At 47.1% G+C, this 24,885-nt stretch overlaps 1 protein-coding gene across 6 annotated transcripts; it reads left to right on the top strand.

Moving 5' to 3' along the window:
• Nucleotides 1-8,137: 8,137 nt before the first annotated feature.
• Nucleotides 8,138-24,858, top strand: LOC100758333 (zinc finger protein 419). 6 transcript variants are annotated; one of them, XM_027430842.2, is made up of 9 exons: nt 8,138-8,402; nt 9,964-10,052; nt 10,187-10,225; nt 11,354-11,480; nt 12,109-12,207; nt 12,705-12,880; nt 21,707-21,833; nt 22,816-22,902; nt 23,380-24,856. In XM_027430842.2, exons 3-9 carry the CDS (start codon nt 10,202-10,204, stop codon nt 24,435-24,437), a joined length of 1,698 nt encoding a protein of 565 aa, XP_027286643.1. In that variant the 5' UTR covers nt 8,138-8,402; nt 9,964-10,052; nt 10,187-10,201; the 3' UTR covers nt 24,438-24,856. The 6 variants fall into 6 exon arrangements, with proteins under 6 accessions (XP_027286643.1, XP_027286646.1, XP_027286645.1 ...); XM_027430845.2 differs by lacking the exon at nt 9,964-10,052 and having other exon boundaries at nt 8,138-8,280; nt 10,220-10,225; nt 23,380-24,858; XM_027430844.2 differs by lacking the exon at nt 9,964-10,052 and having other exon boundaries at nt 8,138-8,280.
• Nucleotides 24,859-24,885: the final 27 nt, after the last annotated feature.

The following is a 24,885-nucleotide window of genomic DNA, read 5'->3' as shown; positions in this document are numbered from 1 at the left end:
AGGTATGGAGTGGCTGGGGCTGGAGAGGTGGCTCAGAGGTTGAGAGCACTGACTGTCCTTCCAGAGGTCCTGAGTTCAATTCCCAGCAGCCGCATGGTGGCTCACAGCTGCCTTGAGTGAGATCTGGTGCCCTCTGCCTGCATGCAGGCAGAAGACTGTATACATAATAAATAAATAACATCTTTTTTTAAAAAAGTCATTAAAAAAAAAAGAAGCATTGAGTGGCATGAACGTGGGAGATAGTTTTCACTATCTACGGTATGCACACACGAGAATGTTCACAGGACAAACGTCAAGAACCTCTCAAATGTGAGAAGCCTTCGCCCACACCTCCATCCTATTTAACTGCACAGGTCACAGTGCCGAGATGCACCATGAACCCACCGACTCTGGGAAAGCCTTTGAGCAAATGTCTGCTCTTAGTAGTATTATACACAAAACCCAGATATGTCTGTGAATGCAGACAAAACTCTTCAGCCATTGACCAATCTTGTTCAGCCTTAAAGGTGAAGCAGACTTTGAAGAGAAGTCCTTAGAGTGGCCTTTGTGAGAGCGCCATTCAATGAAAGTTACTCAACAAATAAGAACGCGGGGACAAGATGAGAATTATTGTCATTTTCCTAGTCCCAAGAAATTGATGCTTTCTAGGAAACTTAGCAAAAGGAAGAAGCCCTGTGATTTTTCTAGTTGTTGTGTGGGGGTTTTTGTTGTTGTTGTATTGATTTGGTTTTTGGTTTGAGAGGGTTGGGGGGTTGGAGAGGTTGTTTGGTTTTTTGCTTTTTTGAGACACAGTTTTTCTGTGTAGCCCTGGCTGTCCTGGAACTCACTCTGTAGACCAGGCTGGCCTTGAACACAGAGATGAGCCTGTCCCCACCTCCCAAGTGCTGGGATTAAAGGCACGAGCACCACCACCACTAAGGCCAAGCCCTGTGTCCTTGACTACACCAGTGAGCAGTGGAATTTCCGTTTTACTGAGTTCAAATGGAGGAGTAGCAGAGAAGTCTCTGTTTAAATAAGACACGTTTTTTATTGATATTGCTGTTTGTGTGTTTTTCCTCCTCACTTAATGTTTCAGTTCCTGAAATAAATGATTGTTTGCTGCACAGTCTTCATGACCGTCATGTGATGGGGAACGTACTGTGTATGTTTATCTTATTGATTGTTGAATAAAATACTGTTTGGCCAATGAGACAGGAAGTTAGACAGGACTAGGAGTCAAAGAGGATTCTGGGAAATGTAGTAGAGAAGTGCTGATCCAGGCAGGAAGTGACATAGCAAGGAGGCTCATATTTAAGTGAAGGAGAAACAGGAAGGGTCCTTTTTCCCCTCCTAGGGAAGGGATGCCAATAAGGCGTCCGATAAGATAAGTCTTATAAAATATATAGATTTACGATAGTTAAGACTGAGCTAGCAGATGAGAATCCTAGTCATTGGCCAAGCAGCTTTGAACCTAATACAAGTTTCTGTGTATTCATTTAGGCCTAACTCAGGCGGGCGGCTGGCGTAAAGCTCACACGTGGCAGTGGGGCTCTGGCGGCTTTTGACGGAAAGATTTATCATAACAGTCATGTTCCTAAATGTCACTAGTTTTGTTGGGGACCAGCTTTCATGTGAGAGCGCAGCCAATATGCTTTAGGTATTTGAAGCTTGATCCTAATTATGCTTTCAATAAAAACCCAGATTCAGATATTGAGGTAAATGCTGAAAGATCGGAGAAGCAAAGCACCAGCCACCAGAGACTACTCCCCTCTCTGAATCTTCAGACCAAAAGGGCCAGGACCCTGTCTCTGCCCTCTCCCTATCATTTCCTCTCTCTACCCAGCCTTATCACTTCCGGTCTCCCGTTTGTACAGACCCCCAGACCTCTATGGGTAACTAGTGGCTAGCCCCACCTTCTGATCTCCAGGCAAGCTTTATTTGTCAGAACACAAGCAAAATCTCACACAGCAGGTATTTGTTGTTGCTTTTTTTTTCAGGTGTGAGTATTTTGTCTGCACATCTGTATGTACACTGAGTACATGCCTGGTGCCTGCTAAAGTTCACAAATGTATTGGATTGCCTGGAACCAGAGTGACAGATGGTTATGAACCATGTGTTTTCTGGAAATGGAAGCCAGGTCGTCTGCAACAGCAGCAAGTGGACTTGAATACTGAGCCCTCCCTCAAGCCCAAGTTTTAAGTTTTTAAGAAGTTAACAGATTCAGTTCTCAGAGGCTGTGTGTTTCAGACTTCCTCCTGAAGTATTTCAGATACCAATTCGTCACATCGTCCCTGACACTTATTATATAAGTTGTGAGGTGTTCACATGAATTATTTTAATATCTATGTAACGGCATATAATTGTAATTTTAATTTCGTGTTGTCATCACATATTATTACAAGGATTTGTTTAATTTTGTGGATTTATGTGAAAGCCTCCATGTCTGTGTGTGGACCTCATGTACGTCTGGTCCTCTCGAGGGTCAGAGTGGTCATCAGGGGCCCTTGAACTGGAATTATAGATCTTTGTGAATTTCTAGTCAATGATAGGAATGGAACCATGGTTATCTGCAAGAACAGAAACTGTTAGCCAGTGAGCCGTTTCTCAGTTCTCCTCACTCATATTTCCTTCCTTCCTTCTTTCTTCCTTCTTTTCTCTCTCTCCCTCTCCCTCTCCCTCTCCCTCTCCCTCTCCCTCTCCCTCTCTCTCTCTCTCTCTCTCTCTCTCTCTCTCTCTCTCTCTCTCTCTCGCACACATACACACTCACTCACACACACAAAAGAATATAAAAGAAAGAAGAAACTTATCTTCCGTTATTGTTTTAAAAGGTTTTGATATTTCTGTGAAAAGTATCAAAGTCTGTGCATTTTGTTGTTTCTTTTTATTTTGTGGCAAGGTCTCACTGATGATCCCAGGATGTCCTCAAACTCTTGATTCTCCCTGTCACCCACCCTCACTCTCCACCCCACCCCCACCCCCTACCCCCACAGAGTCTCCTGAGAACTGAGACTTTCTGAGTGCCAAATTGCCCAGCTGCTTCCTTTGATCCCTCAAGGCTTGGGCATTTGGTCAACTTGCTGATTTAATGTTTGATTCTCTGAAGAGGAAAGAATTCTCTAATCATGAAGGTGTAGCCATGTTTATCCCTAATATAAAAGGTATAATTGTGCCTATGAACAGAGGCATGTAACGAAGGGTCTTCCGGTGTCTGCACAGACTTCTGCCCGTTCATGCTTAACCAGGACCCCCTGCAAGAGGCCTGTGGTGTGATGAGAGAGACGGGACATCTTGTACTTCTGCCTGGTGTGCACTGGGCTTTACCCACAGCTGAGTGCTTTCAAGGGACAGCAACTGGATCCTACAACAGCAAGCGAAAATGAGACATTTGTGAGTAAATCCCAGCAACAAGCAGGCCTCATGATATATGAAGGCAAACAGAACGACACGAAGCGTACACTAAAGCAGTGCTTCTCAACCTTCCTAATGCTGTGCCCCTTTAACACAGTTCCTCATGTTGGGTGACCCCAGACCATAAGATTATTTTTGTTGTTACTTTATAACTGTAACGTTGCTACTGTTACAAACTGTAAGGTAATATCTGGGTTTTCCAATGGTCTTGGGGGACCCCTGTGAAAGGGTTGTTTGACACCCAAAAGGGTCGAGACTTACAGATTGAGAACCACTGCACTAAAGTGTGTCAATCCACTAGGGAGGCAGAGGCAGGCAGATCTCTGAGTTCGAGACCAGCCTGGTCTACTAGAGCTAGTTCCAGGACAGCCTCCAAAGCCACAGAGAAACCCTGTCTCGAGAAAAAAAAAAGTGTATCAATCTATCACTGAGGATGACTGTGAATACATCATCTTCCTTCAAATCCCAAATTCTGGGATTACAGCCATGCATCAATATTCTCTGTTTGAAGAAAGACCTTCTTGATCATGAATGTACAAGAAAGAGATGAAGACATACATAAAGGAGAACCAGGAAAAAGTCAATCATGTGGAACTCATGAAATCAGCAAATTCCCGAAAAGCAAGCAATTCCAACCAAGCATAAACAACCAACAAAATTACTAGAAACAACAAATAATCCCCAGTAAATAACCTATCTGCTTCCTGGCATTGGTGGCGCAAGCCTTTAATCCCAGCACTTGGGAGGCAGAGGCAGGCAGATCTCTGTGAGTTCGAGGCCAGCCTGGTCTCCAGAGTGAGTGCCAGGATAGGCTCCAAAGCTACACAGAGGAATCCTGTCTCGAAAAACCAAAAAGAAATAATAATAATAATAATAATCTATCTGCTAATAGTCTGAGTGCTCTAATTATAGGACAAAGACCAACTGCATGGGCTCAAAGCAAGATCTGGCCTTTTTTTTTGTCTTCAATAAATAAATAGATGGCAAAGAGATGGAAAATAAAAGATGTAAGACAACATGCTGTTACGATAAAGCCAAATGCCGCCTGAGCCCCACCGCCACTCGTGAGCTTTACACCAGCCGCCCACCCGAGTTAGGCCCAAATGAATACACAGAAACTTGTATTAGGTTCAAAGATGCCTGGCCAGTGACTAGGATTCTCATCTGTTAGCTCAGTCTTAACTATCATAAACCTATATATTTTATAAGACTTATCTTATCGGACACCTTATTGGCATCCCTCCTTGCCGGTGGCTCACATTGTGCCACTGGAGCAGGAGCAGAGGGGAAAAAAGGGACCCTTCCTGTTTCTCCTTCTTTAAATATGAGTCTCCTTGCTATGTCACTTCCTGCCTGGATCAGCACTTCTCTACTACATTTCCCAGAATCCTTTTTGACTCCTAGTCCTGCCTAACTTGCCGTTTCATTGGCCAAGCAGAACTTTATTAAACAATCAATAAGATAAACACACAGTACATTCCCCATCAACATGCAAAGGACATGGAAGACACAAACTAACCATAAGCAGTTAAACTTACATCTGGTAAATGACACCTTACCTAAGATTGGATTAGATAAAACACGCCACAACATAGTGATACAAGGACCAATTTGTTAAGGTCATGGAATAATAAATATATATGCACCTATTCACATACATGATTTTCTAAAATAGGCATTGCTAGACATAAGCAGATACATAAATATACAGACAGTCATAGCAGGTAACTTATACCTCATTGTCATCAAAAGATCTGTCCCCTAGATACAAAAAAATAATTTAAAAACAAAAGTAAAGGATTAAATTGCAAGAGATCTTCAGACTATTGCAAATGGGCTGGAGAGACGGGAGTGGTCCACAGACAGACATGTGTGAAACATACCTATACACGTTAAAAAATTTTTCAAAAGAGATTATTTAGGATCAGCAGCTATTGAAGATAAATTGCCTGCAGCTGATGGAGCATTTTCTAACATAGATCACATTGTGGACTATAAATTATGTCTTTTGTTTGTTAGGTTTTGTTTGGTTTTTCCAGACAGAGTTTCTCTATGTAACAGCCTTGGCTGTCCCGAAACTCACTTTGTTGACCAGGCAGGCCCTCAACTCACAGAGATTCACCTGCCTCTGCCTCCCAAGTGCTTCAGTTAAACAAATACAAAAGAATCAAAATCATTATGTGTATCTACTCATTTCACAGTGCAACAAATAAATGTCGATAGCAAAAATAAATAAAAAAAAACACTAGAAACCATGCAAAGAAAAGTAACTGGACACTGCTTTTGATTGACCAATGGATCAATGAAGAAATGGGAGGGATTTAAAAATTCTTAAAATCAAATGCACATGAACATACCTCTTGCTGCTGGACAATGTGGGCTCAAGCTTTTATCCCTAGTACTTGGGAGGCAGAGGCAGGCAGGTCTCTGAATCTGAGACCAGCCTACTGATCTATACAGAGTCCTAGAACAGCCAGGGGCACATAGAGAAACCCTGCCGAATTTTTTTAAAAAGGAAGGAAAGAATGAAGAAAGGAAAAGAAGGAAAAGGAAAGGAAGAAGGAATACAGGAGGTATTTGTTCTACTAATAGACAAATAATAATTTAATAGACACAGTTATAAATGAGGGCTAATAGCTATGAGAGCTTTACTAGTTACTTTTTGCATTGATGCTTAGGGGACTTGAGTTTTTTTCTGTTTAAAAGCAATTTAATAATATAATTTGTTAGACACAAAATATGAAAGGGATAGAAAATGATGTTTCTAGAATATGAGGTCGTTCAACAACAGCAACAACAAAACATCCCTATAAGTTATTAGTTAAGAAGGTACCTGAAGCCCGTAAAACAATACAGTTTCTCTTTTCTCCTTGTGGTTGTACAATGAAGCATAATTAGACATTGTTGCTAAAAAGAACACTATGTACTTTGGTTTCATTAAATAGAGAAATCAAGCCAGAACTCATCTGGAAGCTTTCTCCCTGACAACAAGCTTTCATAGTTCCAGAACACTCTACAAAAGCCAAGAGAGAGACAAATAATCAATAGCATTCCCCATCAATTAAAAATGGTATACAGTTCCAAAAAGATAGTTCTCAATAGAGGAATGTCAAATGGCTGAGAAATATTTAAAGAAACATTCAACATCCTTAGATGCTGTAGTATGTCCTTGGGACTTGAGATTTATATTATCTGGTTTATGTTTCAGGGCAGGGACTTGGTGATGGTGAAGAGGGCACAGCAGCTGGATCAAGTCCACACACCCAGATGTGCATGCACACACAAACACACACAGATTAATCTATAAAAAATGACTCCGGTAGGCAGGAGTAGTACATGCCTTTAATCCCAGCCATAGCAGGTAGAACTCGGAGCTTGTGGCCAGCCTGGTCTTCATCATGAGTTCCAGGCCAGCCGGTGCTATAGAGAGAGCCTCTATCTCAAAAACAAACAAAGAAACAAAACAAACTGGCAGTGGTAGCGCACGCCTTTAATCCCAGCACTTGGGAGGCAGAAGCAGGTGGATCTCTGTGAGTTCAAGGCCAGCCTGCTCTACAGAGCTAGTTCTAGGACAGCTAGGGCTGTTACGAAGAGAAACCCTGTCTCAAAAAATCAACCCCCTCAGAAAAAATAAGCAAAACACAACAAAAAAACAAGCAAAAGATCTGTAGGGTTATTGTGGAATCACAGGTGTGTGGTGTCTTCAGCACAGATCTCATTATAGATGGTCGTGAGCCACCATGTGGTTGCTGGGAATTGAACTCAGGTCCTCTGGAAGAGCAGCCAGTGTTCTTACCCTCTGAGCCATCTCTCCAGCCCATCAACCATATTTTAGAACTATGACCATTCTATGAATTCAGAAATTGTTGTTTTGGCCTTAATTAGATAAACCTTCAATCAGAACTGGAAAAAAAAAAACAAAAAAAAGTTCTTCCTGACGCCTCCACAATGGTGTGCAAAAACCAGAAGCGTCGCCGGGCGTTGGTGGGGCACGCCTTTAATCCCAGCACTCAGGAGGCAGAGGCAGGCGAATCTCTGTGAGTTCGAGGCCAGCCTGGTCTACAGAACGAGTGCCCGGACAGCCAGAGCTACACAGAGAAACTCTGTCTCAAAAAAACAAAACAAAACAAAACAAACTAAAACAAAACAAAAAGGCTGGTGGGAGAAGCGCCTGACTCTGGAAACCCGTGGTGAAGGAATCTCTGATTCCAAAAACGTCCTTTTTGTCATCTTCCATGGTTACCATTCCTGGATTTAGTTGCAGTGGACCTGGCAAGCACCGTTTCTTTCACACAAGGCGGAGGTCTCAAATGCAGAAGTCAGCATTGCCCTGTGCCATGCATTTCTAAACACTAAAGAAAACCACAAGGAGGTCTCCCTAGGTAGCGCAGCCCTACCTGGCTTGGAACGCAGTAGGGCAGGCTGGCTTCCAAAGCAGAGCTCTGCCTCTGCCTGCAGTTCTGGAACTTAGAAGCGTTCCAAGCACGCTCGGCCTTGTAGCTCACCCCCTACTAACTATGCCTAAAACCCACACCCGAGTATCGCCGTGTCTGTCATAACAACAACATTCCCCACACCAGTCCCGCGAAGTCCACGGGAACCGGGTCGTCTCCTGCATCTGGGCAGCTGTGTCCTGGGCGGGCGGTGGATCCTTTTTGGAACTACATTGCCCAGAAAGCATCGCGGGAAGCCCAGCCAATGAAACCCGGTGGTTCAGTGACGACCAGAGCGGCTGGGCGGGACTTCGGGCTTTATGCGAAGGAGATGTCTTTGTAACTTCCTGGACCCCGTCAGTATGGTTCGCAGAGAACTGGTTTCGTCTGCTTTGGCCGTGACAAGGCGGCCGGGGGCGTTAAGAAACGCTTCTCCTTGATCGCGGAGAGGGGATCTGAGGTTTGTGGCCACCCGGGTGACCCGATCCGGGCTTGCAGGAGGGATTAGCCATGTCCCAGGGCCCCGCCATCCTGTGGAGCCCGATGGTGATCGTGGAGGCTGCGGGTGGAGCCCTGCCCCAGGTGAGCGCTCGGCGATCGCCCGCCTACCTGGGTTCTCCTAGAGCTGTGCCATCCGGCTCAGGAGCCAACCGGGCAGGCCCGGGGCGGGGGTCCCCGACTGCAGGACGCTGGTGGATGAGATGATGGTTTTGACGTCCAAATGCTGGCGACTCACAACCTTTAGCAGATTATTCCATCCAAAGGCTTGCAGGCCCGCGTGAGCTCCAAGACACAAGCCCTGGGGTGACCCCTGCTGGCATTGGGTGGAGGAAAAGGGCTTTTATTTGTGGAGATGGCTGGGGGGGGGGGTCGCGGAAGACCTGAACGGAGGAGAGACTATCGATCAGTTATTCAGAGTTTTCCAGACCTCCCCCGGGCATATTGGGCATGGGTAAGGTAATGTGGATGGAGGTACATCCTGTGGACCGATGCAGGAGTTGGGGGTGTAGACTACAGAGGTGAAGAGTAGTCTTTAGATACCTGATAGATTTTTATTATTATTATTATTTTTCTCCCCTCGGAGACAGTACTGGCGGTCCTGGAACTCGCTATGTAGGCGGCGCAGCTGGCCCCAGACCCGCAAAGCCCCTCCAGAGTGATTGGATTAAAGGCATGGCCTCTCCATCTCCGGCCTCTCTGATAGATTTAAAAAAAAGAAAAAGAAAAAGAAGAAGTACTTTCCTTTTTTTTTTTTTAAATGTGAAAATATTCATCATTTGAGTAAAGTCTGCTGTGTTAACTGTCACTATTTACCCAACTTGAATTCACCATGTGACTCTGACTGGCCTATGTGGCCCGTGCTGGCTTCAGACTCGCAGAGATGTTCCATGTGTTGCAGTTAAAGGGATGCACCATTATGCCTGGCTGATATTAAATCACACACACACACACACACACGCACGCACGCACGCACGCACGCACGCACGCACGCACGCACGCACACACGCACACACGCACACACACTCGAGGTTTCTCTGTAGGATTCAAGGCATGGGACAACCACTACAACTGGGCTCCTACATTCTTAATTAAATGTATGTAGATAAAACCATACATTCTGAAATAATTGTTTAAGTGTTTGTGAAAGTATTAGTCATGTGCCCAGGAAACGCCTGTACTGGGCACTTGACACATAGGACTGACTTGGATGCAATAATTTTCCTTTTGAACTAGGTACTGTGCGTGGTGGTTTGGGGGGACAATGGCTCTCACAGGCTCATGTATTTCAGTGCTTAGTCACCAGGGAGTGGCACTGTTTGAGAAAGATTAGGAGGCGTAGCCTGGTTGGAAGTGTGGAGCTGGGAAAATTTGCCATTGTCAAATTCTCTCTGTGTCTCCCTCTGTCTCTCTGTGTCTCTGCCTCCCTCTGTCTCTATGTCTGTGTTTCTCTCTCTCTCTCTCTCTCTCTCTCTCTCTCTCTCTCTCTCTCTCTTCCTGCTGCTTCTCTATCAGGATGTAAAGCGCTCGCACAAGCCAGTCTGCTTCCCACCCTGATAAAAGTGGGATAACCGCGTGGAACTATGAACAAGCCCCACTTAAATACTTCTATAAGAGTTGCCTGGGTCATGGTGTCTCTTCACAGCAATAGAACAGCAAATAAGACAGACGAGCTGCCATTCTTATCTTCAGACAGCAAACTGGGGAGATTGATTCCTTGTCCAAAGTCACCCAGTAAGACACACCATTAAGGGGTGGAGCCCTGGGGGCATCTGGGTGTGCCCGACTGTGGGTAGGAGAGGGGACTCGGGTGAACCTTTGGGGTACCAACACCCTCATTTGTTACTCACACTCTCGTTTTTCTACAGGTTTCTCATTATTCAATGAAATCTCCCAACCAGGAAGAGGTAAGTGAAGGGTGCCCAGGAGTCACACCCCTCAGTGTTCACATAGGAGACCTCTGTGGTTGTGGTGTCTGGGGACTCTCTGCTTGGCGTTCTCTCTTTCTCTCTCTCTGCTTCCACTGGGTCTCCCTGGCGGGTGGCTCAGCATGTAAGGTCCCCACGTCCACCGCAGGGAATGCGTGGCCCGCTTTCCATTCATGGCAACCACTGGCTTCAGTTTCAGAGGTCTTAAAGTCCCAGGGCTGAGCTTTAGAGGAAGGCTGGCAGGGAGATGGTTCGGGAATGCTGAGGAATCCTCGGGTGTGCATGAGGTCTACAGCGTTAGGTGGATGGTAGGAGCTGGGGGCAGCCCAGTCGCTGAGGGCTGGGCTTGCGTGCTGGGATGGAGATGGAAGTTCTGAGTGAAGACTGCCCTGTGGGCTGTGAGAGTGTGTAGAGATGGATGGCTTCCTGGTCTTCCTGCCTGGAACACAGTGGACAACAGTGACCCAGATATGGTCTGTGTGAGGCAGATGATTGGGAGGAGCCCATGTAGATTCTGTGCTAGAAAGGAGGGGCTGCTCATGGCATCCTTCAAGCTTGGGTTGACTCCAACTGGGGTGCTTTCAATGAGCATGCCCCCCGTAGGCTCATAGACTTGAATACTTGGTCCCCACTGGTGGAACAGTTTGGGAAGGATTATGAGGCGTGGCCTGGCTGGAGGAGGTGTGTCAGTGGGGATGGGCTTGCGGGTTTCAAAAGCCTATGCCATTCCCAGTTAACCCTCTCTGCCTGGTACCTACGGTTCAGATGAAGCTCTCAGCTACTGCTCCAGTGCCGAGCATGCCTGCTGCTGTCAGGGTCATGGGCTCACTCTGTGAATTGTAAGCCCCCAGTAAACTCTTTGTTCTGTAAGTTGCCTTGGCTATGGTGTCTCTTGACAGTAATAGAAAAGTACCTAAGACACCATCAGTCCACCTGCCCGTTCTTGCTGAGTGCTTGGTGGGACCTTGAGGACAGACTCGATCAATGTCATCACTTCAGAGCTTGGTACCCTCTGATGTAGGAAGCCAAGTGGGAATGGCTGTCTTGAGGATGGCAAGAGTCCCTGAGAAGGGACTTGGTATAAACTCAACTTTCCCATTGTGGCAGGGCTGTGTGTCCTTTGAGGATGTGGCTGTGTACTTCTCCTGGGAGGAATGGAAACTGCTTGATGACTCCCAAAGGCTCCTGTACCAGACTGTGATGACAGACATCTTTGAACTTGTGTCCTCGCTGAGTAAGGCCCCGCCCCTGCATCCTGTTAAAGCATGTCTGTACAGGCTTGGCTTTTTTTTTTTTTTTTCCTTCAAAGAGACGTATCCTTCTCAAAGCTGGCTTGTGAACACTGTCTTTCCCCACACTGTCCTGTGGCTGAAAGTACAGATTATAGACACAGCTTGTTACACAATACCCTTTGTCTCTTAAGAACAGTAAAAGCCAACAAATCATTTGCGGTGACAATATTTGTCTGTGTGGTGGGTTATGCAAATAGGGCTTGGTACTCACTGTATTAATCAGGCTGGCTGGAACTCAGAGAGATCCTCCTGCCTCTGCCTTCCAAGTGCTGGGATTAATGGTAGGCAGTACTAGGCAATTGGGAGACTCAACGATCCCGTCATCCTTGAGCTGATGCCTTGGCATCTCTGTGACCCAGATATTTCTCTCTCCTTTTAGGTGGCATGCTTTGTGTCTGCAGGTGTCAGGAATTGTGGCACTGGTGGGCTCATTATTTGCTTCTCTTGCAAGACACTCTTATAACGATTGTTCTTATTAGGTGTTTTTTTTTTTACTTTGGATTATTAAGGGTTGGAGGATCAGCCAGTCCTTGCCCAGGAGCACTTACCTCTTTTGTCATTTTCCTTTAGGACTTGAGCTTTCTGGGATCAGTGACATAACTCAGGTGGAATCTTGCGGAGATCTCTCCGCCCCTGCACTGAGATTCACGACTCCGTGTTTGTGGACAGGTACTTGTAGAGAGGAGACTGCAGGTGGATGCACATATTATAACCAGGTTATAATATGTTCATGGTTCAGTGTCTCTTACGTTTTGCCCGCTGCCCTGCAACCCTGTGAAACTCGGGCTTTCCTTGACCGCGTTAGTGTGCATTATACCTAGGGCAGTCCTGGAATGCAGGTTCTCTTCAGTCACCCTGCCTTGGGGACCTAGACAGCACTGTGTCCTGCGTCTTCAGCAACTAAAGCTTGTAGACAGCTATCGCTGAAGGGCTGTGTTAAGGTTCACAGCGCTTCTCCCGGTTATTCACCCCATGCTTGTGTTCTTGCTGTCCCTAACGTCCCTAGGCCCTGTGATGCTGACAAAGCGAGCTTGGCAATGGCTCCTTGCCATCCTGAACTAGCCCCGGTGTTGTGTGAGCAATCTCAGAACGCTGTTAGTAATAAGTGCTGTGTGCCTGTCGCTCAGCAGTCTCCACGACATTCACCAGTGTTTCTCACTGTTCAGGTTGTTGGATCAAAGTGGAGAGTGACACAGCCCCCTTTGAGCAGAGTCTTTCTGTGGAAGGAGATCTTCATTCAGCCATGCCCCAACAGCCAGGGCTGAGCCATGCTGAGCCAGCCTTGCTAAGTGCAGACAGCGCAGTGATCCTCCAGACTTCCTCGGGTCTCCTCGGGCATCAGGTGACTTACACGGTTGGGGAGGCACCCAAGAGCCCTGAGAGCGCAGAGGCCCTGGCCACTGAGAAGAAAAACTGCAAATGCACTTACTGTGGCAAAGTGTTTACTAGTATATCTCATCTTAACCGCCACTGGAAGATACACACTGGAGAAAAGCCTTTCCAGTGCAGCGAGTGTGGCAAATCCTTCAGCCAGAAAGCCTTCCTCATTAAGCATTTCCGAATGCACACCGGGGAAAAGCCTTATAGGTGTGGGGAATGTGGCAAAGCCTTCAAGCATAACATCTCCCTCATTTCCCATCAAGGACTTCACACAGGAGAAATGCCCTTTAAGTGCAGCGAGTGTGGGAAATCGTACAGGAGCAGGGAAGGCCTCAAAGTCCATTATCGCTTTCACACGGGCGAAATGCCCTTTGAGTGCAGCGAGTGTGGGAAGGCGTACAGAAGCCGCGAAGGCCTTCTGAACCATTTCTACAGCCACACTGCAGAAAAGCCTTTCGGTTGCAGTGAATGTGGGGAATATTTCACCCAAAACTCTGACCTCATTGAGCACCTAACCGTCCATGGCAAGCCCTTTAAGTGCAATGAGTGCGGGAGAGTCTTTAATTCCAGTTACAACTTCGTGAGACACATGAAAGTTCACATTGTAGCCAAGCAGTATGCTTGCCGGGAGTGTGACAAAGTGTATTGCAGTAGCTCTAGCCTGTATAAACACCGGAAGGTTCACACTCGATAAGTGAAAGTCTAAAGAGGGCAATGAAACACACACACACACACAAAGCCAGGTGGTGGTGGCACACGCCTTTAATCCCAGTACTTGGGAGGCAGAGGCAGGCGGATCTCTGTGAGTTTGAGACCAGCCTGGTCTACAAGAGTTAGTTCCAGGGTAGCCTCCAAAGCCACAGGGAAACCCTGTCTCGACAAACCAAAATAAAACACAAACAAAAAAGAGGGCAATGAGGGTAATAAGTCCCTTGGTTGTCTAAATGAACACCTGAAAACCCAGTGGGACTAAAGGAGGGTTGAGAAAAGAGCAAATGTCATCGCCAGTCACACACACACACACCTCCCACTCATAAAAGTGGAGAGGTCACTGGCCTAGGATATGTCACGAACCCGTGGATTTCGGGATCCAAGTTTGAAGCCCCTGAACAAAAAAGTGTTTTCTGAAAGGCACGTCATTCCCCCTCACATAGGTTTCTGAGTGCAGAGATTTCAGGGAACAGCTTCAGCCCCTGGCAAACCTTCACTTTAGGACTGACCCTGACCTTAAAAGAGAAGTTATGAGAGTGCCCTCTGTTTGAGCCACGTCCACTGAACTGTCCTCCTCTGGTAGAGCTCTTCCCAAGAAGCTGACGCCAGGGGCATAAGAGAGAGGGCGGGAGCTCTGTTCTTGACTGTCCAAGTGTGGAGAGGCGTTTCCATGGGACTCAGTTTGGTTGGAGGAGGAACAGGGTGGCCTTGGATTTGTAACGAGACTTGACTTCTCATTTTTCCGAGTGTTACAGTGCCCCGAATAAATGTTTGTTTTCCCCTCTCTATAGTCTTTCATGACTGTTTGCAGAGGTTCTCTTCTGTGCTTCTGAGTTTCAGTTGGGTCTCTGTTGTTGTTAGGTTCTTTCTCCCTACCCCACCCCCCCTCAAAAACAGAGTTTCTTTGTATAGTCTTGGCTGTCCTGGAACTCACTCACTCTGTAGACCAGGCTGGCCTGGAACTCAGAGATGGGCCTGTCTCTGGCTCCCTGGTACTGGGATTAAAGGCTTGTACCACCACCACCATGCACTAATTTTTTTTGTATGTTTAGTTGCATATAGGCATGTTCACCCATATACTAGGTATGTCCATGTATGTAAGCCACATGTGTGTGTGGTGCTGACAAAGGTCAGAAGAGGGTGTATTCTCCCCCTGGAACTAGAGGGATGGGTGCTTGTGACTCACAGCATCAATACTAGGAAAGAAAGCCCCGTTCTATGAAAGAGCAACACGTGCTCTCCAACACCGAGCGGTCTCTCCAGCCCTGATTTTTTACTAGTTTTGACGAGAACAGCTCCAAGGTGTCCCCTGTGATCTCATGTTGAAATGTAGCCCGAATGCTTTCGTGTGTGTGTGTGTGTGTGTGTGTGTGTGTGTGTGTGTGTGTGTGGTGTCTGAGGAAGTAAGTCGTTGGATCCCTGGAACTGGACTTCCATGTGGCTGAGCGACTGTGTGTGTGTGCTGGGAATGGACACTAGGTCCCCTGCAAGACAACAGGTGCTCTTAAGCAGCCCTGTCTCATTCTGGGTTCTCTATTGTTTAGTGACAGCATTTCTCTGTGTATCCCTGGCTGTCTGAAATGGGCTGAACTTAGAGAGATCCACCTGCCTCTTCTTTCCCAGTGGTGAGATTAAAGGCGTGTGCGTATGCATATTTTTTTTTTTTTGAAGTATGACTCTTCAAACTTTGTGCTTTTCTTGGTTTTCTGTGTGTGCATGTGAGGGTATACCCCAGCATAGTTCTGTAGTATTGCTTTAAATTTTTACTTGCATGTGTGTGGAGTTGGTTTGTTTTTGCCTTTATTTGGGGGGTAGAGGAGAGGAGGGGCAAGATGTCACTTTATAGCCTGGAACTCTATGTAGACTAGGCTGCCTCTGAACTGACAGATCTGCTGGCCTATGCCTCTTGAATTCTGGGATTGAGGTGAATGTTACACCCGGCAATGTTTTGACATGACTTAATATTTCCGAGAACATGTTAGTAGCAAAGTCCATTTTCCTTTCTCCGTCCTGGAGTGTTTTATAACAGAGTTGTGTGCCTGGCTGGCGTCGGGCTCTTACTTCTCCTAACTCAGTGTCCCGAGCGCTGGGATTGCACGGACACCAACACGTGTTGATCCCACCAGGCGAGAATAAGACCATCACCAAACTTTTGAAGCCGATTTGAAGCAAGCTTTGTTTTCTCTGCCACTTAAAGAGTCAAAAGGCAGGAAACATCTCCAGTCCTACGGGGAGCAGCACGGAAAGTTGGAAACATGGCAGTCATGAACAGCCAGCATCAGCCAGTCAGAAGGTTTTTTTACTAGGGTTGAGGAAATGAATGCAGAAAGCCCAGAGAGACAGGGGGACTCTGGAAGCTGAAGGTGAGCCTCTCCTTGAAGGCTATTTTTTTCCCCCTTTTTGAAGTCTTTGAAGGGTTTTCTGTTAATCCCATGGAGCAAGAATAAGACCACTAGCACAATTTTTGAGTCAAATTTGGCCAGGATGATGGATAGTGACCACCATGTCTATACCCGGGATTCCCAGAGTATGGCACCAAATTACATTAGTCAGAGATTTATAAAGGCAAGACCGACAAGGCCTCAACCTTCCTGCCTTCAACCAGTTGGGGACAGGCGTGCATCTTGACATACTAATTCTTCCTGCCTATGTGCCTCCTAGCTAGGTATGATCAAGCATATCCTGTGAAGTTGGGGCAACCAACCATGTTTACAGACGTGGGAACACGTGGTGTGTTATCTTCCATGAACCACAGCCCCAACATACTAGGAACTTGTGGGTCCTTGGGCAAGTGAGGCTTGCAAGTTAGATTTTTTGTTTTTATAGATTTTTTTTTTCTTTTTTGGTTTTTCGAGACAGGGTTTCTCCGCAGGTTTGGAGGCTGTCCTGGAACTCTTTGAAGACCAGGCTGGCCTCAAACTCACAGAGATCCGCCTGCCTCCTGGGATTAAAGGCAAGCACCACCACTGCCCGGCTTTATAGATTTCTTAAGCATAGCAATTTGAACTTAGAACACAACTTTAGTCCTCGCACACGCTTAGCTGTTTTCAGTTCTCAATACTGCCTTACCTTGATCTGTCAAGGCAGCAGAAATGCCTAAGTCTTGACAGATCAAGGATATTGTGCTGTGGTATATACCTTTAGTCCCAGCATTGTAAAAGCAGAAGTAGGCAGATCTCTCTGAGTTTGAGGCCCCCGTCTACATAGTAAGTTCCAGTTAGGGCTGTGTAGAGAGAGACCCTGTCTCAAAGCAAGCACCAACAAATAAATACATAAATATCAAAGACTTTAATCAAATGCCAAATGACTTAAAGCAAATGCTAAGATCTCCTAATAATGTTATTTCAATTAGGTTTTAATTGCCCATTTGTGTGTGAGTATTGACCCAGTACTGTTTCAACAAGTACTTTCGAGAAAATTGAGAGAATGAACACAGGCTGGCCCTTGAGCTCTGAGTTTCAGCTAACTGCTAGGGGTACAACCCAAGGACAGAACTCCGCTGAGGTTCCTTCCACAGGGACGGGATGAAGCCTCAGTGTGAGCCTGAGGAGGTGAGGCTTGACTGACCTTCCTTTTCTCCAAAAGGCGTGGCCATGAGAACCTGCCGAGCCACATCTATACCACCAACAGCTGTCCGTGCCTCAACCACAGCCCAGAATCCTTTCACTCTAGAAACTCCAATCCTGCAGCCGCCAATCAGAACAACCCCTGAGGAGGAAGTGCCACCTAACAGGCCCTTCTCACCCTTCTGGTTCCTTCATAGCCCTTTAGAAACAAAAGTGTTGCCAGGTGGTGGTGGCTCACGCCTTTAATCCCAGCACTCAAGAGGCAGAGGCAGGCGGATTCTCTGTGAGTTCGAGGCCAGCCTGGTCTACAGAGTGAGTGCCAGGATAGGCTCCAAAGCTACACAGAGAAACCCTGTCTCAAAAAAAAAAAAAAAAAAAAAAAAAAAAAAAAAAAAAAAAGAAGAAAGAAAAGGAAAAAGAAGTGTTAAAATTCTCCTTCAATACAAGGCCAGACTTTGTGACAGTCCTGATCTCACTGACCACCCTTTAGTTATCCTCTATTTAAATTGTTATTTGATTAATCGCAGTTTCCTCTTCTAGGTTTTAGTCTTCTTAAATAAACAAGTAAGAGAAGCCAGGCGCGGTGGTGCAGACCTCTGGGTTCCTAGTCTTTTTTTTTTTCTATAATTTACTTATTTTTATTTTGTGTGTATTGGTGTTTTGCCTGCGAGTATGCATTTGTGAGGGGTCACATCCCCTAGAGGTGAGTTATAGGCAGTTGTGAGTCACCATGTGGTTGCTGGGAATTGAACTCAGGACCTCTGGAAGGGCAGCCAGTGCTCTTAACCTCTGAGCCATCTCTCCAGCCCCCCTCTTAGTAAAGATAGAGAGACAGATAGATAAGGGAAGCCAGATGTGGTGGTACACACCTTTAATCTCTACACTTGGGAGCCAGTCAGGCAGATCTCTGATTTCAAGGCCAGTCTGCTCTACAGCAAGTTCCAGGACAGCCAGGGCTACAATGTAAGTCCCGCCCTCAAATAAATAAGTAACCAGGGGTGGGGCTGCTACTGGAGAGATAGCCCTGTGGTCAGAAATGCTTTCTTCTCCCCGAGGACAAAGTGCAGCTCCCAGCACCTAGTCCTTGTAGCCTATAGCTGCCAGTAACTTCCGCTCCTAGGGATCCAATTCCCATTGCCCCTGGAGGCAAGCCTATGCATGCCCACTCTTGCTCATAAACACTAATGTAAATTAAAATAAAATCTACAGAGAAAAAAATAAAATGAAACAAAAACAACTTAGGGGCTTGTGAGACGGTTCCAGAGGGAAAGGTGCTAGCCACCAAGCCTGACAACCTGCATGCTAGCAGATTCATGTAACCCTCCTTCCCAACTGTGAGCATACCTAAAATGAAAAGTATAAAGAGAATTGCAAAGAAAATTATATATATATATATATATATATATATATATGTATATATATATATATATATATATATATATATATGTATATGGAATAGACTAGAAAGAAAGCTCAAAGCCAATTTCCCAGGGTTGGTAAGAAGCTGCCAGGAGAAAACTTATGCAAAGCCATGTTTGAGCCTGAGTGGGGTTGACCTGTTTGTTCCACTAATGGAGGCCATAGAGCAAGTTCATGTACACAGTAGCTTCATGCTGGAAGGGATGTGGGTTGGAGAACCAACAAGAAAAGACAACGTGTCAGGAAAAGTGCACCCAGTCTTTGGCCAGGAGTGCAAAGACAGGCTACTTTTCCAAGTAAGAAGAGAGGCTCTGCAGGCTGCCTGAGGGATGCTGGGGAGTGTGTCTGTGTGGATGAAGTCTAGGGCGGACAGCTTCAGACACTCAATGTCCCCTCATCTTAGAATCTCCTCAGGGGACTCGGATTGCGTAGGGGTTGAGAATTCCAGGTGAAAGAAGGTAAGAACTACTCTTGGGCTGATGACTGACAAGCCCAGTTGGATCAACCCTGAAAAGGATTTACTTATTTTATGTGCATGAATCTTTGGTGCCTGTATAAAAGTGGACTCGAGTGTGCCTGGGGGGACCAGAAGAGGGCAACAGATGCCCTGGAAACAGATGCACCGTGGCATCTGAACCTGGGTCCTGTGCAAGAGTAGCCGTTAGACCTGAGGAAAACCTAACTCTGGCAACCAACTGGCTGCCACTCCCAAAGCCGGGATTCCAGAGAGCAGTACCTCATTGGCATTTGAGGTCCCTGTCACTGGGAGGAGTTATAGGGTTGATAGAAAACAGCTGTGGAGATCATTGGCTGCTAGCACCTGGACAGAAGAGTCCGGGGGGGGGCGGGGGGAACTCAGGGCTCAAACACCTGGGGGAGTCGGCTCAAGGCTGCCTGTGGGGTAGATAAGTGCAAGAATATGTCATGGGGCAGGGAAGTCAACCAGGTGTCTGGGAAGACACTTTTTCCTAAGGCAAAGGGGCAATCATAGGTTCAAGAAGCAAAGGGGGTAGGCATACATCATCGGGTCACAAGCTCGGCATAGGTTGAAAAGCATGGTTGGCAGGATCTGTTAGGTTTAGGAGACAGAAACTTAACTCTTGTAAGGTCTGCAGACTTAAGTAACAATGTGTAACAATGTGCCTTGTGTTTCGGTTTCACACACCAAGCCTCTGAGCCATCTCTCTCGAGCCTCTGGATCAGCTCTTTAACCAGTAAGAAAGGACACAAGTAACAGAACCCAGAGTTTAAAACATCAATTCCCTGCTGGACGGTGGTGGCACACCCCTTTAGTCCTACCATCTGGAAGGCAGAGGCAAGAGGATCTCTGGGAGTTCAAGGCCAGCCTGCTCTACAGAGTGAGTTCCAGGCCAGCCTGAGCTACACAGAGAAACTCTGTCTCAGAAAAAAAAAAATCAATTCTCCACCTAGACCTGGAATTTAGATTGCAGTCCCCAAACTGCCTTAATGGGCCTCAGTGTAGACGAGAAATGCCCAGTCTCTAAAGATTGACAAAGTTGAAGTTTACTCTTCCAGGGCTACCTGGATGGATCCCTATATGGGATCACAGCCCTGTGTTCCAGTTTGTGACGTACACCCTGGGACAATCAAGCAATCCGGTGAGGGATCGCTCAGAATTCACTTGCTAGGGCATCCTGAGATGCTCCTGCAGTGTGGAGAGCAAGGCAGAAGAACTCGGCAGACCCTACCCAAGGTTTGAGGGGGTCACTTGAAGTGTCTCAGACTTCCTCCTCTCCTGCCTTCCTGTCCTGGTCAATACAGGGTAAACCAGTTTGTGCAGACCTGACCAACCCCTCCAGGAACTTTGCAAGGAATCACCAGACGGCTGATCCGAAACTATTTATAGTTACAGAGACACCCATTTTCACTGGATGAACAAATTTAATTTTTCATACAATATATTGGTCATGTTATTTCCCCACCACAAACAAACTCCCCCCAGATCTCACCCCCACCCAACTTCATATACCTTCTGTTTATTAAAAAAAAAAAAAAAGTAGGTGTATAAACACACCACCACAACCACCGTTATCAACAACAAAAGCCCATGTAGTCCCTTTTGTGTAGACCAATAGTTCCTGCCATGGGGTGTGGTATATCCAGGCCTGGGGTGTGGTGAAGCTTTTTTTTTTTTTTTAAAGCTTGGCCAATCAAAATGGATGTTTCCATGGTTACAAAGCGTATTGGGCGGGCCTTTTATAGCATTGCCAGCAAAAGACTTTTCAAAAAGTTCCTGGTTGAGTTTACCCAGTTGCACAGAAAACCGGTATCACATCGAGTAGTAGCCCAGAGCAGGAAGTTGCCAAAGAAGAGCCTTGTCTTCTGGTACCAAGGTGTGTCTGAAGTCTGTGACACCTCTGTGTTGACCCGCTGTGTGCCTGGTTCAAAGATCCCTGTCCCGGGGCTGGAGAGATGGCTGAGAGGTTAAGAGCACTGGCTGCTCTTCCAGAGGACCTGAGTTCAATTCCCAGCAACCACATGGTAGCTCACAACCATCCATAATGAGATCTGGTGTCCTCTTCTGGCGTGCAGACATATATAGAGGCAGAATGTTGTATACATAATAAATAAAATCTTAAAAAAAAAAGATCCCTGTCCCCAGCTGGCTAGCAGACCCAGCCGGCCACCTAAGCCAGGACCCCAGACCCAAGTAAGTGCCACGTAAGTCCCAGGCCTACACGAATACAAGAGCACCGGGAGGGAGCCCTGGGGTCCTGAGCCTGCAGAGCAGGGCAGGGCAGGGGATCCTATACTGTGTGGTACCCGGGCTCCATCGTGGATTACTAGATTCTCCTTTCTGATACCCGTGGTGCTAGGGGGAGCCCATCTTGAGCATCTCTATGGAGTGTACCTCCAAAGGCTTGCAGGCAGGAAGAGCCAAGTGAATGTTGACAATGTGTGTAGATGGTCCCCAAGCCCATGTGCCTTGGCATAGGACAATGGCACAAATCTGGTCATACGGAGTAAGATCGTCTATTATAGCCATCCGTATGAACAATGGCCATCTTGGAGATGGCTGGAGTGCCACAGAGAGGGGCTTCATATGAACTCAGATCTCTTCATTGTGGCAGGGCTCTGTGACCTTTAAGGACGTGGCTGTCTACTTCTCGGAGGAAGAATGGGCCCTTCTGGATGACTCTCAGAGGCTCCTGCACCGCCAAATAATGATGGAGACCTTCCTTATCATGGCGTCACTGGGTAAGGGCATCCCATCTCGTCAGAACATGTCCGATGGGCTTGGCTTCTTTTCCACAGGAAAAGGGCTGTGTTTTCCCAAAGCTATGCCATGTTCCGTGAGTCTTTTCCTACCGTCCTGGAGCATAGGATGCAGGCGATAAGCCTGGCCATGGGCCATTTCCACCTTCTCTTGCTCTTGAGTACGGAAAGGTCCACAGGAAGCAGTGTGGGGTCGGGAGTCATAGCAGAGGTCAACTTGATGGCTCTCAAGGCCTGGTTGTTAAGAATAATGTGCGTGGGGAACCTTGGCGGATTCCACGGCAGGCGAAGGTGGCCTAGGCGGAGGGACAAACACGCCAGGCAGACAGAGCTTAGGGAGAAGTTTTATTAGAAAGGGAAGGGGGGAACTAAAGACAAAGGAGGTAAAAAGACAGAGAGAGAGAGAGAGAGAGAGAGAGAGAGAGAGAGAGGAGGGAGACAGGAAAAGTCCTATTTGCTGAGAGAGAGAGAGAGAGAGAGAGAGAGAGAGAGAGAGAGAGAGAGAAGAGGGAGACAGGAAAAGTCCTATTTGCCCCAGAGGAATAGCAGGAGGGGGGATAAAGCAGTGGGAAAGAAAAGAGCGGGCAAAGAGAGCGTAAATGGGTGGGGGGTCTTTCTTTTAAAGGGTCCTTTGCACCTGGACTGACCAGGGTCCTGCCTGAGTGCATTCAGCCAGGTGACAGGGGCAGGCCAGCATAGTGCCTGAATCCTTATACTGGTGACACTGTAAATAACACGGCATTCCTGTGACCCACCTACTGCTTTCTTCCTCCGAGTGACACACACTGAGTGTGCCTGTGGCATTGCCTGTTACACGGATGTGATCGCTGTTTGATGGGTTCTTCTTGCAAGCCCACTCCTCCTAGGATCTTTCTTACTAGTTCCCTTCCCGCGGATTCTCATGGTTTGCACCACTCCGTTCTATCTAGTATGGAATGTTCACTTGTCCTGTGTTTGCCTGTAGGACTTGTTCCTTCTGAGACCCGTGCCATCACTCAGCAGGAGTCTTCGGGAGATTCCGTCACCCCTGCACTGAGATTCCTGACTCCAGGTATGCGGACAGGCACTTGGGAGGGTGGATGTGGCTTATATACGCACTCAGAATGAGTTCATAGGAAGTGTCTTTCTACTGGGTCTGATGTTTTGGTGCCAAGGCAAAGGATAATGACAGATTCCATCTCGGTTTTCCCTGTTAAACCAAAGCCGTTTTCTCATAGCACCTTTATTTGTGCTAGCGGGTGCAATTCCCTGAGCAGTCCTCGAATGCAGGTTCTTTGGTTATCATGCCTTATGGGCCTAGATCGCCTTCTGTGCTGCGTTCCGAGTCTCCAGTAGCTGAGGCTTACTGAAAGCCACATGCCCCTAGAAAACGACGATCTTGACAATGTCAGCATGCTAATAGGCCCTTATCACCCCGAACTAGCCCCATTATCTGTGAAAAAAAAAAAAATCGCACCGTTGGTCGCAATATGCGCTGTCTGTCACTCCATATTCTCTGTTCCATTCATTAGTATTTCTCTGTGTTCAGGATGTGAGAGCAGAGAGGAGAGCGAGACGTCACCCGTTGGGCAGAGTACTTCTGCAGAAGGGGTTAACGCGGCCACCCTTGGACAGCAGAAGCAGGGACGTGATGACCAACCCGTCCAAAGAGCACGGGTGGTCAGGATCCCAGCCGTGAAGAGCAGCAGAAGCGACCCATCGGAGACAATTTCACGAGGCACAGACAACGGGATGGACTCCCTGGACGCCTCAAGTCCTCTTGAGTCTCAGGTGACCCCCAGCGCTGGGCAGCCACACAGATCTTCCGAGGACGCCGAGGCCACTCACTCCGAGGACGGAAAGTACAAGTGTAGTGACTGTGGCAAAATCTTTAGTCACAAATTCCGGTTCATTCGACACCGGAAGATACACACTGGAGAAAGGCCTTTTAAGTGCGGTCAGTGTGGGAAGTCCTTTGGCCAAAACGAGCATCTCGCGGTTCACTTGCGAATCCACACTGGAGAAAAGCGTTTCCAATGCAGCGAGTGCGGGAAAGCTTTCCGTTACAAGAGATCGCTCGTTCATCATCTGAACGCTCACAGTGGGAAGACGCCCTACGCGTGTAGCCAGTGTGGGAAGTCCTACAGGAACAAATCCAGCCTGGTTTGTCACTATCGGGTCCACACCGGGGAGGCGCCCTTTGTGTGCACTCAGTGCGGGGAAGCGTACAGGAACAGAGTCAGCCTGGCGAGTCACTATCGATTTCATACCGGAGAAAAGCCCCACAAGTGCCATCAGTGCGGGAAGTCATTTCGGGAGAAATCCAGCCTTTTGTATCACGGCCGAGTGCACAACGACGAAAGGCCTTTCCGGTGCCCTGAATGTGGGAAGTGCTTCACCCAAAATCGTCACCTGGTCAAACACCAAAAAATCCATAGCACAGCTTTCGCGTGCGATGAGTGTGGGAGAGTCTTCACCTCGGATTACAACCTCGTTAGACATAAGAGAGTTCACGTCACAAGCAAGCAATACGAGTGTCGGGAATGCGACAAAGTGTATTGCCACAGCTCCGGGCTCTATAAACATCAGAAGACTCACAACAGATAAAAACGTCCACGAGAGCCACCGAGGCGGGAAGTCCTTTAGTCATTTAATTGAAACATTTAAAGATCACAGGAAATAAAAAAAAAAAAAAAAACTTGAGAGCTTTTCTCAGACCAGCACTTGATGGAACCCTCATCTGAGGAACTGCTTGCCGGTAGTTAACTTGGGGAGCCAGCCACAACTGGCCAGTGTGCAGATAGTGAGAGACTTGGCATCACTAAGCCCTAAATAGGATGTCTTCTTCAAACCCTCCTCTCAAGGCTCAAGGATCTCTGGCAAAAAGATTATATGAGGGTTTTTGACCCACAGAAACGGCTGACCTGAGCAAGGGGGAGCTCTTGGTCCCCAGACTGATAGCTGGGAAACCAGCATGGGACTGATCCAGACCCCATGAACGTGGGTGTCAGTGAGGAGACCTCGGAAATCTATGGGGCCTCTTGTAGTAGATCAG

The sequence above is a fragment of the Cricetulus griseus genome, chromosome 9 (assembly GCF_003668045.3).
Source record: "Cricetulus griseus strain 17A/GY chromosome 9, alternate assembly CriGri-PICRH-1.0, whole genome shotgun sequence".
NCBI classification, from domain to species: domain Eukaryota; kingdom Metazoa; phylum Chordata; class Mammalia; order Rodentia; family Cricetidae; genus Cricetulus; species Cricetulus griseus.
Note: the sequence above shows the minus strand (reverse complement) of the source record. Positions and strands in the feature narration are given on the sequence as shown.